Raw genomic sequence first — 13,909 nt, forward strand, 5'->3', positions numbered from 1 at the left:
GCTACAACTGACACTGGCATTCAGGGAAACTAAACATGACATGCATACGGAATATAGTTCATTGACTTCAAAATGCAAACTGAACTATCTTCTTTGACTGTATATAGATATATGCTAGCTGTTAGTCACACCATTCTACACACTATAGACTAAAAGTATATATAGTGTAATTTCATCTCAGTAGACAGCTGCTCAAACTTCTTTAACTATTTATAATAGACCACAGTTATTCATCTTAATAAGTTAAGGTATAAAAAAAGTTTAGAAAAACCGCTGATGAGCACCTGCAATTAAAATAAAACACACCTAAAATCATAAAAATATGATAATTAATATGATAATATTGACAATATGCTTATGAAGAACACATCATGAAGAAATTGCCTGTAGTCAGAGTGAACAGTGCCTTCCTTCACACCCTTTGGCTGAGATCACAGGAAATTACTACAGTCTGGGCGTGCATCAATCTGTTGTATGCCAGATCGATGTTTTTCATCACCCAGTGTTAGTAGACAGTGATGCATCACAATTTTTTATAACAACCATAATGTTTCCTTATTTGAATATCAAAGCAAAGCTCTACACACACACTTAATGCTATATAATAATTGAGAGTAGCTGGATTTCTAATGATTGTATCAATTCCATTTAAATTAAAATTAAGTTAAAATAAAGTTCTACACAACAACCAGATGCAAACAGGTATGCATTATTAAAATTTGTTTTGCAATACCCATACATCTAAAATAATTACAACTAAAATAAAAGATGCACAAGCTTTATCTTTAGCTGCCTTTTGCAATGATTACATGGTACTCATAACTTCAAAACATATATTCTATATACCAGGAATATATACTACATTCCTGCGATGCATATTGCTCATTCCTGGAACATATTCCCAACTCTATGACTACTGGTACTTGGTATATATCCCTTAATCTAAAAATATATAAACCCCTGTTTAGGAATATGTTCCTCCTTCCAATATGACAATCTACATAAGGATAAGTAAATCAAACTATCATTGCAGTTTTAATAATAATTTGCACAGTATCATTCAACTTTTATAACCATTTCACATTCCAGAATTATAATTTCACACTCAATACCATCTTACGGTAGAAGCAACAAACAAATAAGCATAAATAAAGTTTACATCTAGAGTCAAGAATCTCAACGATGAAACAAAAAGCAACCCAAAAGGAGTGCGAGCAGAACTAGCAAGCAGTCAGACAAGCAGGCAAGCAGATATGCAAATTAGAATAGAACCTTTTACTAGTGGAGCCAGGGGTTCCTCCAGTGGTGATCAAAGTTGAGGAGTGGTCACTGCATGCACGGTCCACGGCACGGTCACATGTTATAATAGGCCTGTGGGATAAAAAAGAGTGGCTCATGCATCATAGGGCAACCATTAAGCCAAGTGATCTCACATAAAGCAGATAGAAATGCTACTGCTCAACATTCAGGGTGCAGCTTGGGCAAAGTACCCAGATTTGAAAAATGATTACTAGAGGGCTCTGCTAAGAACCTGGTTGGTGCTGAACAGACTGTAGATGGCACTGTGATCATGATGATGCACAGCTGGAAAGCAGTTACATTGACATGATACCTACTACCAGTTGAGTACATGTATTCAATTTGAAGGAAAAAAATTGAAAGCTCCAAATTAAAAAGCTATACACAATTATGAAGAAAATAACGTCAAAGGCATCACATGAATTGTGCTAAGTGTTTGTTCACAACAACGTAGTCAAAAGACACAGGGGTTGTATAGGTAGCTGCATTTTTTAAATTAGGCAGCATAAAAGCAATAAATAGGATTTATGATTTGGGACAATCCAGTACATAAAAGAAAAAGGAAAAAATCACTTTGAAAGTGTGCTTCTAAATGTACGTATTTAGAGCTATTTTTGATAATATATACACTATTAAAGAGCAGCGTAATGTTTCAGTCAACATGTCTAAATGAAAATCATACATCATAATTAATTGGAATTAATTACTGCTTTGTCCTCATTATCAAGAGAGATTTCACGCAGCACTAATCTCATCTTAATGTATATCATTTATCAATTCACAATACCCAAAAGCAAAAATTAAGCTTTGATGAAAAAAATTACATTAAGAACAACTCACTCTTTTCTTTGTTGAAGATATGGGACATTTATTTCTATAAGAATTATTCTGGATTTTTCAAATCAGACAACATTCATACATGTAAAATGAACAAACCCATACTCCTTAGTCAGCTTCTGATTCAAAATTATGCTGATGATATATACATGTATGGTGTGTTTGGAATTCTTCATATTAAGAAACCTACATTTCTCTGTAGGGAAAGAAGAAATATTAATGCCCACTTTGCCATGCTACAGTTCATAATTGCTAATTAAAGCATTAAAATCAGACCAATGCAAAAATATAATAATAATAATAATAATAATAATAATAATAACTGTCACATACAAAAGAAAATGCAAATTCAAAATTGGAATAAAGTGAAAGTATGAATCTTTATGTGTTTATGTATTGCAACCACTATTTATTTGCTAAAAGATATGTTATTTGTTGTTTAAATGATACAGCAGAGCAATGCAGGATGAGGGTACATTTTCATATACAAAAGAGGATGTTTCTAAAGCATCATATCTGTAATGAAGGTACTGGTAATTGTATCCACATATGTATACAGTCTCTGAACAGTAAAACACGAAAACAGATTTCTCTTTATGTATTTATCCCCAGTATGTCATGGATGATGACTTGTAATGGACAGGCATGTCACAGTAGATTTAAAATTCATGGACCACATCATAACAAATACAAAATTGATAAAAACTGACATGAATGTTGACACAGAATAGTTATTCTATAATATTTCAATGAATCAATGGACAAATGACATGCCTATAAGAATCCAGTACAGCCCAATATGTGCAAAGTTCATTGGCCCAAACGTTTTCGAGTCAGATGGTTCACTTGTTTATGTTCTTTGATCATTAATTATATATTTTAAGAAGTTGTAATTATAAACTTAAAAGGCAATTGCTATCTAAGAACAAGAATATAGGGGCCATTCACACTAGCAAGTTAACTGCAGTCCAGTAGACCCTGATAGAATTGCAGTTGAATAAACCCAGTTTCTTTGCGTTCACACTAATTTGGCAGCAATCGCCTTTCACCAATCATACTTCCTGTTAAGAATGCATATTGTTCTCATCAAAAAGTAACATGAACAACATGGCAGGAGTTTGAGTAGCAATAAATGTTATGCTGTACAAAATCTTAAATTTACTCATGTCGAGAAATATTTTCATGAGAACTGCGTAGTCTGTTCAGATTATAAAAGTTAACTCTGTCAGGACTGTGATCAGACATTAATGGCAGTAGAAATTGCCAGTGTGAATAGCTTTATTGTCTCTCTCTCTAAGTCACTTTCTAGCCAATAAATCTTCGGACAAAAAAAAAAAAAAGGACAGATGACATTTTGCCATTTTCTGGCCAAGACCCTTTGGACTGTTGAGACAGATTTGTCAGAAAAAACAATGAATAACAAGTTATCATCATCACAATTGATATATTATTTAATTAGAGTACAAAATATGTAAAGAATTTCAACTTTTTTCCAAAAAAAATGTTCATATTATGAGAATATATTACTTTTTCTATCAAGGTTTTTCAACCTCTATCTATTCATTATAACCTCTTCTTTCATAAACAACATTGCTCATTATGTCTTATAAGGAAGAGGGACACATAAATAAATAATTACGGAAAATGAAAACCAAGCAAACAACAGTCAATTCAATATCTAAAAGTTAGCCAGGGGCTGAGACAGAGCTTCCCGAACAAGAATAGCTGCATTATAATCAAAGAAATGTTGCATGTGTTCACCATCTATGTATTTTAGGTTAAATTATACTGCACATTAATGGAAATATGTGTGGTAATTAGGTGTTAAGTCTAGCAGACTGTGCTGCAGGCGGCCGTGGTTTACTGCTTTGTTGATTCCATATGAAGTGAGGTTATCCAAGAAGTGCAATTTCTGTGCTGAAAACTACTAGAAGCACACGCACAATGCAATATCCCCAGTCAATTATATCTTGATGCTGAAGTAATGCATTGTTTGCTGGCAAATATTCACCAGTGGGTTCTTCTCTAACATTTTTCTTCCATTTAAAATTCTTCAAGAAATTCAAAGACTACCCTTTTGGTTAATTTAGATACCAATAACATTTTTCATTTTACAACTTTCTTATATTTTTATATATTTGTAATAAAGCCATTTAGATTGAAGACAGCATTACATACCAGAATAATTATCCTTTGGTAAATATCAAAGGTTTTTATATAATAAAATCTACATATCGAAAATACATGATATAGTACAGTGGTGGAATAAAATATCCAAATCGTTTAGGCTTTTAGCTTTTTGTTTCATACATGGTGCTACCTATCACCACATATTAAAATTGTCAATATACCTGTAGCACTAAACCATCAAGAGCTGACATTTTTTTACAAAAAATGCAAATATCTTCATTCAAACATATATTTTTTAATAGACTGATTTGACATTTTTTTCCACCACTGTCTCCAATGAATAAATAAACCAACCTATAATTACACAAACATGACCTTTCATGGGGCACCAGGTGTGTCTGTATTTGGAAAACTAGACTTTGATTCCCATGGAAAAAAGAAGTTACAGCTTCTATTACATAAACTCTACAGTGCATTACAGCTGCATTTACACAGGGGAAAGAAGTAACGCTAAAACTAATCAAAATGAAATTTACTTTAGAAACTTTAGAATGAACTTCAAACAATTTTTTTCAAAATGTAATCTATACAAGTTACAATATGATGTTATGCACTTAATAAATTGAGATAATTTAACATTTAAACCTCTAAAGGAGTTTTCAAAACATTAAAAAATGTTTAGACCAACTGTCCAGTATTTACTACATGTAGTAACACACTAGCTTTAAGAGGCATTACAAATAGTGTAGGTAGTTATATCATAGTCAGAAATATGTGAAATTAGCCAAAGTTACTCAAATAAAACTTGATGATCATTTGACATTTGTTAAGTTCTTATAGGGATAATAACTCTTCGTATGAGATCTATATTTCACAATAAAAACATTGTAAACAACTCATAGAAATATAAAATATTCTGTTTTACCACAAAAACGGCAGTTATAGCTATTTTTTCTGATATCTGAGCTTGTCATTGGACCACGTGACCTCCATGGCTATACTCTGTAATAATCTTTAAAGAGATTATAACAAAAAAAAAAATTTTTAGAAAAAAACAGGGACTAACTTTGAATGTAGAAATGGATTCATTAACCATTGGTAAGTATGAGAAAATTGTTGTTTACTCCAGGAAAATTAATTTTTTGTCCAAAACGAACAGTTATTATCCCTTTAAAAGATGAGAGCACATAAAATGTATAAGAATGTGAAGAGGTCATATAATTTTATATGCCCTATTTATATCTAAATCTAAAAATTTGGACTCAGGCATGTGTAAATAGATTAATATTTAAATATATCGAATATAGTGTCAGAAATACATGCCTCACAAGAAGTACAACTGGGGTGTTATTAAGATTGATGCCCCATGAAAAGTGACTTGAACTTAAAATCCCTACTGACTTTTAATGGTTTTGCCGTTTCAGAATTGTACAATATTTCAGAAGTTAGTTCATCCCCTGTGAAGATGAATCTTTGCCCTTTTAATTCTAGTTGCATCTGGTTCCAAAAAGGTTTTAATGTCAAGTGCCTAATATCTAGTCCACTTTTATGTTTCATAAGTATCATATTGTAGTGGGATATATGGATCTGGGATGTATATGGTAAAGCTGATTTTAATGCACTGTGTATGTAGACATCATGCAAAAATTAAAAAATAAATAAATAAATAAATAAAAACAAAAGAACAATGCAGTAAATAGCCAGACAAAAACAATAAACATAAACTGAGTATTTTCATAGGACAAAAATGATTCATATTTGATAAATGTACAGAGTAAAATTTTGCTTAAAATAACTAAGTATTCGGAGATAAGAGGATTAACAATACACATAACTTTTCATTTAGATATTTCCAAATATTTCTTTATGCATTTTATACAAAATTAAACAATAATCTATGCTGAATTAAAAATAAATTAACTTCTGACACAGAAAATTACACAAAAATTTACCCAGCAAGCCTACTTAAGTACCAGAAATAACCTGATGAGGTTCGCTGTGCTTCAAACTGACACCTTTCTTCTTGTCACAAAATGTGGTTCACCTGTCTTTTTACCTTGACTATCCAGCCTCTGTCACAAAATGCGGTTCACCTGTCTTTCTACCTTGACCATCCAGCCTCTGTCATCTAGGTGGACCTATTTTTATACACGAACAAAAGTTCAAGTGATTAAAATAAACTGCATGCTAAAAATTACTGAAATCCTACCTGGTTTCATCAATGTACACTGTTTCCAGGACTGAAGCAGCATACTCCAGGTTGCGCTTTAAATCCTCTTTAGACAATTCTTCATGATCAAGTTTCTTTAGAATATGACGTAACCTGAAAGATAATGAAAATAGATTTTGTCATCACAAAAAGATGTGATTACTAATATCAAATCATCCCATCAAAGAATAATGCCTTGTGCAAGGTACATGGCAGTTATATTGACTCCAATGTACCATAATACTGTAACTTATAAAAGCAATTTTATAATATATCAAAATAAAATGATTTTTAACTTAAGTGTGTCACATTGCAACCATCAATACTGTGTCTTTTCTAAGGAAAAATCTAAAATCTCCAAAATGTTCAATCACACAGAAAAAGTTCTTAACAGCTGATAAGATATATACTTGGAACAATCAAAATTGATCCAGAAAATGTGTTTAGATACATTTTTTTGAATGAATGCAAAACATGAAAGTGAACCAGGCATAAAGAAAAAAGATACGAAAATAGGATATCAAAATCCATTTCAGTGGAGCATTCTGTGCCAATAAATCTTTAGAACTTCCTGATACTAATTTTGCAAAAATTATTCCTAGCCCTTTTGAGTATCTATCATTATATATATTTAAACTTAACTAAGACAATAGGGAAGATATTATGTTACGTTGTGGTACCATGGTTAGTAAATACATAATAAAATATGCAATTAGAAGACCCTATCTATCAACTGAACAGTCAAAACAATAAAAACCCTTCTGCAAAATTGATATTGTTGTCAAAAAAGCCTCTGTCTCACTTTAAGATCCTCCCTATTTTATCTGGGATCGTGGGACTCTCAAATTTGTCATGATAGAACCCCTACCTTCTTACACAATAACCATGATGCATTCTGATCACTTGGTCCATCTTGACATGTGGCTTCCTATCAATTCCACTGCGTACTCATTACATGTCATGTGGTAAAAACAAAAAAGCAATAACCATCATCCTCTCATAAAGTTCTTGGAGACCTGGCATAAATTTGCTTCCATTCTGCCATACAATAGAGCCAAGACTTGATGCACAAGCACTCCTGGGCAGTGATCAAGACATAAAAGTAGAGATATATTGAAATCCTTTTCAGCTTGATGAGCAAGGGTAATAACTCCGACATACAAGCCTGTCTCTGATTGGTTTCTTTGAACACCGAGGATTGGGTCTTTTTCTCAGCTTTTGCGGCAGCAGCATGTGAGGGTTTCACCTTCTTAATATTATTAATAGCTACTACCCAGCTGAGCACAAATTACCCACAGGTTATGCACCTTTCATACAAAATATTTAATAAATGACAGTGCTTTTTCTTTGTAACTAGATTGGACTTCCAATTCTGCCAACAGCTCTCTTGTGGATTCATGGTATTTGCTACCCAGTAACGCACTTATCAAATTAATTTACTTGAAAGATATTAGTGATGACGATGATGACCCAAGTTTAGGCTCTACCTAGTCAGCCTATATGTGTTCAGTGAAAGAGTAATCTGCAAGCATAGTTGATTGAGTCCGCAGACACGTTTTCACACACTTAAAGCACACATCAGATACAGCAAATAGGCTTCATCAGTATGGTGCATACTTGGTTAGAATCAAGATAATACAGCAGCCAGTGAATAGCACACTCAAGGACAACAAAATGCAAGCATCAAATGCTAAAGCTTCCAATCAATTCTTGCACATTATGAAAGAAGCCGGATAAAGCTGCCTAGCCATCTATCTATTTACAGTATATTAAACACTATAGTTTTTGAAAAAAAAATGCGAACAGTAATCTCCTCCAGCTAAAATGCTCAGGAAGGGAAACTATAGCATATGGCCGGAGGTCATGGTTGACTCTGCATATAAGTGGTACTGATCCTAGTGCTAACTGAGTGAGGAAATTCAAAACTAGCATCTACTGCCAATTCCTTTGATCTTCTAAGACATCGTCTGCTTATTTTTAATCATCAAAGACTCATTCTTTCATGAAAAGCATAGAAATTCGCAGAAATGTTGCCAGGTCACTGCCTGTTCATATCAATACAAACCTATAAGTGCTGTCATCATTGATACAGCATATTGCAGGCATAATAAAAATGAATGGTTTCCATAAAGATTTATTGAAAATCCAATTTTCCAAGTATATATATAACACAAATAGCAATTTTAGTTCTGTTTGCTCTGTTTGTGTTTGTTCTTCAATGCAATAATCATGTAATGCATACCTTATCTTATATTCAACTAATTAAGTCACACAAATGTTGCAGCTAGACTAATGGCTTAATTATTCAAAATTCTGGGATTACAAAGCCATTACTGTGCCTCATTAGCATTAAGCCACCTGATGTAACTGTGAGTTAATCTGAGTTCAATTAATATAATCTGACATCTGTGGTGCTGAAAGACAAATAAAATTGAATTTGCAAAATCAAAATTTATAATACTGCAACAAACTTTTGTGTTAAATATACCCAAAAAATGATTAAAATATAATTTTATGACTCTTTACATAAAACTGATACAGGTGTAAATAATTATAAGCAACAACTGGGCATAAGTAAGAGGGGTCCAGGGGCCAAATGAAACAACCTTTTGGGCAGGAAGAGATCCACTCTGAATCAAAGTTAGGTTCTATGCTGTTCTGGTAAAAAGGTCACCCTTGATATTGCTTGGAATAGCCACATACCAAACAATCCATTATGTCATCACATTTAGGCCACCATTTCTATGATAGAACAATAATCAATTTACCAATGATAAATATTCATAACCACAATCCATACAGCTTCCCTCCAGGCATCCAGTCAAAGCTAACTAGCCTGTGTCCTATATTCAATCATCTACAGTTTAACTCCCCCTAAACCCCAAGGGTTTAAATAAGAAACTGGACATTTTAGCATTTGCCTCCTTCAATTTCATCCTTGGGAAATCATTAAATTCTGCTTGGCTTTTCATTGTGGTCAATTTTCTCAGTTCCCTGGAGTTTTTAGCTTGTCAGTAATTTAAATGATTTTTTTTTCAAATTCTTTTCTACAATTTCTCAATTTGCTTTCTACTGAGCACTTCTGAATCAAATTGTTTAATGTACAAAATTGTTTAATGCACTGATAACAGGTGTTCAAGGTAAATTATATCATGCACACACACTTGCACAAAATACCCAAATATGCAAATGCACAGTCACATTCAAATATGTACACACACTGGCACGCATGCACATACAAATGCTACGGCTGATATCTTTGACCAATTTCATCAATATAATGTTAAAACCTATATGCTGCATTTGTGCAATTGCCTGCATAAACTAGTATGTGGGTGGCAGTCATTAATAAAATGTGAACGTCGCTGGTGAATTTAGTTCAGCTAGGAAATTGAAACATATTGAAATATACATCATTAGTATAATGGCTTACCCTGAACTTGTCCATACTGTTGAGATAAGGTATAGACTGTGCATAGAGCACTTACATTAATACTGCCATGGCAACACTCAAATTGTTCTCAACCATCTACATGTTGCAAGCTCACAACAAAAAATAAATATTACCAGCTTACTGAAGAAAATTTATAACATTAGATTCTATAGCTTCAATAGTCTAATCAACTATACTATGTGTTACAGTTGGTTCACTACCTTAATACAACATCACCATATGCGTCCTTCCAGCTGTGACAGCTAGGAGTGTCAATCATCAAAGACAGTTCACTCTCTGTGACATCTGGACATTCAATGTCCCTGCGACCACAGCATTTGCAGCGGCAAACAGCTGGCAGTGTCCTAGTGAAGGCATTCCTAGCCAATCTATACACAAGAGAGACTGCTTGCCCCATGCTTTACCACTCTCCTCTGCCTAGCTGCCAATGTATCTCAGTGTGGCAGATGCCATATGGTCAAACTATGGAGACACTGCAGAAACAATGAATCTGAATACACAGCACATGTCTGCTGCTATTTAATGGTTGATAGATTTAACCAGGGACACTCCACTCTGCAGAAATCATCCTATAGATTGGAAGTGTCTGCCTCGCCTACATCTTCCAAACCATCGCAATCAGTCCATTTTGCTTGCCTCACGTTGTATGCCCTTCTACATCAAAATCAATGTTCTCTTAATCTATCTGGCAATATTAAAACAATGGAGAGACACAAGTTTGCCTCCCAAACACCCATCAAGGAAGGAAAGTGCAGTCAATGTCAGCAGACCCAGCTGTGCTCGTAATTATAACAGTTCATCTCTCTACATTTGACAACTTTTCGATTTCCCAGCACATATCAACTTATCACTGTCCATCTCTATAGCACTGAGGCAGCTATTGTAACATATATCATACGCTGGTAAGCAGCAGTCTGTCATCATTTCTCCTTATCAAACATAAGTCTGCCAAATATATTGTCTAGATAAGTAGCAAAATTAACTTGCAACCGGAAGAATACGCAACACAAGATGACAGCCTTGTCAAATGAATTTCATATGACTTCGTAAACCTTTCTTTTGACTTTTTCTTTGTTTTAGTGTGTGCAAATATCAACTATAGAGTGCCTATTTCTGCCCTTGTATTCAAATGTCATTTGCATGTAAGCCTGCTGGCAACTCTGAGGCAAATCCACAGATTCAGAACAAGGAAAGAAGCAACAGCAATCTTGTCTGAATGATGTTCTCCTGTGGGTTTAACACAGGCTATTCATCATGGGTGAGAAAAATACTGGCAAAACCCCATCCCTCTGGATTACTAAAGTGTAATTACGCTGCCGTAAGAGAGCCGCTGGAAGAAAACAAAGCATGGTGATAAGCTCACAAATGCTGCTACAAAAATCCCATATCAGTAATCTTAATTGGATGCATGCATTGACACGTTCTAATGTCACTGCCTGCACAAGCTTGGTTGCCTAGCTACAGTTATGTGCAGTAAAATAAATGCTATTTGAAAACCCAAGAGACTGGATGGCTCCCCCAAGAGCTGCTGCCAGAACATCTAGCATTCAAACAGCAGTAGAGAAGACATTATACAGAGATGGGGTAATGGCTTGGAATTGAAGTGGGGGTGACCAAGCATTCTTTATTGAGCTTCAAACATATTATCAGTATACAGAATAATGGTACTTTTTATTTTTTGCTCGATTAGTCATGAAAATGGGTGTGTAACAAGTCCCTTTTGCTGAATTTGTAATTATTTTCAGCATGAAGATAGAGACACAATTTGCTTCCAGTAATGGCAAAACATACACAATTTCAGCCTAATTATTAAAAACAAAAACCAATTATTTCTCCCAGATTTTGTCCTCTTGAGTATAAAGAATTTTAATCAATTCATTTTTTTGATTTCCAAATCAATTGAGAAGTACTCTTGGGATATTAGGTTGTGCTGTTGTTGAGTTTACTGGAATATTTGTGGTTATCTGGACTGCTCACACTGGAATTCTGGTGGATTGAATTTGTTTGATGAAAAAAGTTCTGAATTAAATGGCTCTTAATTCTAACCTATAATTTCTGAGAACAATAAAATTTACAGGCCAGCTATATTTCAACCATGAAGTCACTGGAAAAACATCTGAGTTGATGCAACTGCTAAAAATAAATATTGTGTGATTAGAAATAATGGAAAGTTATATGGTTGTAAGATATCAATAAGCTACTGCACATAGCGATTATATCTAGCAACCTTTTCTGAGCTACTGGAAAACATTCTGACTTCCTAGAAACCATACTATTACAATAAAAATGAAGAGTTAACTGCAGCATATAATACATCAGTGGCACCTGGTGACAAGTGTAGATGATAGACAAGTATACAAACTGATCATCATATAATAGTAAGGTAATGATGTTTAATACTTAACTTTAAAAACCTTCTTTATCTGTGCATATAAATTATTTCATTAAAAGAAATGAGAAATATATTTCAAGCTTTTGTAAATCTATCACTGTTGAGACTCAAAATTTGATTTGGCTTTAGTATTTCTGCCTAATTTATTTGCTAAGTGTCCATGATAGACGTACAAACTGTTCATCATATAATAGTAAATAAATGCTTAACGCAACACACAAACATTAACCTTTATTGAAAAAAGGGTTTTGCATTGTATTCAGTGCATTTCTGGCTGTTGAAACTTATGTCTGCGATAACACAAAATAATGGATAATCCATCTGACAGTACAGCAACATCTCAACTTAGCAGCCATTGAGTAAAAAATGAGTTAATTCAATTGCTAAAAATAAACAGTGTGTGAGTAGGAAGAATGGGAAGAAGTAGCAAATTGCTATAAAACACTGACCTAGCAGTCTGTTTGAGGACACCAATAATTGCTAAAATTGAAATATCATAATTTAGAAAAATTAGAAAAAAATATCCTATATCCCATTAGCACAGTTTTCCAAAAAGCTCAATCTAAAAACTATACGCTACATGATGAGATATTCTTTGTGATGGATAAACTATATATATTCCACTGTTATGAGGAGTTTACTCAATATTAATGAAGTAAGTTACTTTGAGTTATGGCAATGTAGAACCAAGGGAAATCACATAAATATACATTCATGCATCAGATAGAATTGGTACATCTTGTTTGATATTTTGGTTCAATTTTATTAACATAACAAATGTGTCTTTGAATGACTCTTATTACTGTTTTAAAAAGAATTTAAAAACCTTTTTATTTAAGGAATATTTTGGTTTGAATGACTCTTATTACTGTTTTAAAAAGAATTAAAAAACCTTTTTATTTAAGGAATATTTTGATTAACTTTTATCTCTTAGTTTTAAATACTTTTATGTTAGTTTTTAATTAATCTTTGTAGTGTAACGTGGTTTTTAAGAAATGTAAATTGAACATATATATTCAGTCTGGTTCTGAGACTTTGTAGAAACAATGTTTTAAACAAGGCAGCAAAGCTGTCAAATGTACAGACAAAAAGCAGGAAATAACTATGCACAAAATAGGCTAATGTCAATTCTGATGCAAAAGTACATTATGTTAAACTGCAAATTTAACATCAAATTTTAATTATGCTCAACAGGTAATACTAATGTAAGTAAAATGTGTAACAAGCATAAGGCTTCAGGCCCATGGGAGTTCAATTTCACACTTTGAACATGTATAACTTCCAGAAAAAGAAGCCAATAAGACTGCTTTTCCAACTCAGGCTGCATGCCGATTTTCGAACTTGACTTGCGTTTTAGTAAGATCAATTACTCCTGTGAGTTTCATGACAACAGGCCTATCAGTTTTTCTTGAAATGTGTTAACAGTGTTGCATATATGCTGAAAAGTGAAAAAAAAAGGCATAACTTCTACAATAATGGCCCGATCATGCTGATTTTTGAACTTGACCTGTGTTTTATGAATATTCATCAGCTCAGTAAATATAAAGCCCAAAAGTAAAACTGCCTTCTACTTATCGTGCTTACAATG

General features: G+C 33.4%; 1 protein-coding gene across 11 annotated transcripts in view; it reads right to left on the bottom strand.

Annotated features, from left to right (window-relative positions):
* LOC106164360 (dual specificity calcium/calmodulin-dependent 3',5'-cyclic nucleotide phosphodiesterase 1A) overlaps positions 1-13,909 on the bottom strand; it is a 113,878-nt gene that overhangs the window by 24,163 nt on the left and 75,806 nt on the right. For 8 of the 11 annotated variants that reach the window (XR_015332758.1, XM_087003783.1, XM_013542248.3 and 5 more), the window contains 2 exons: positions 6,476-6,589; positions 1,273-1,371 (listed from right to left, as the gene is read on the bottom strand). Coding sequence is in view for 10 of the 11 variants with exons in the window: in XM_087003783.1 (XP_086859909.1) it covers positions 1,273-1,371; positions 6,476-6,589 (213 nt within the window). In the remaining variant the exon portion in view is untranslated. Of the gene's footprint in view, positions 1-1,272; positions 1,372-6,475; positions 6,590-10,129; positions 10,718-13,909 lie in introns of those variants that run through there. The other 3 variants (XM_013542250.3, XM_087003786.1, XM_087003788.1) reach the window with 2 other exon arrangements.

Source organism: Lingula anatina, chromosome 2 (genome assembly GCF_051362555.1).
Source record: "Lingula anatina isolate TDL-2025a chromosome 2, LinAna3.0, whole genome shotgun sequence".
Taxonomy (NCBI): domain Eukaryota; kingdom Metazoa; phylum Brachiopoda; class Lingulata; order Lingulida; family Lingulidae; genus Lingula; species Lingula anatina.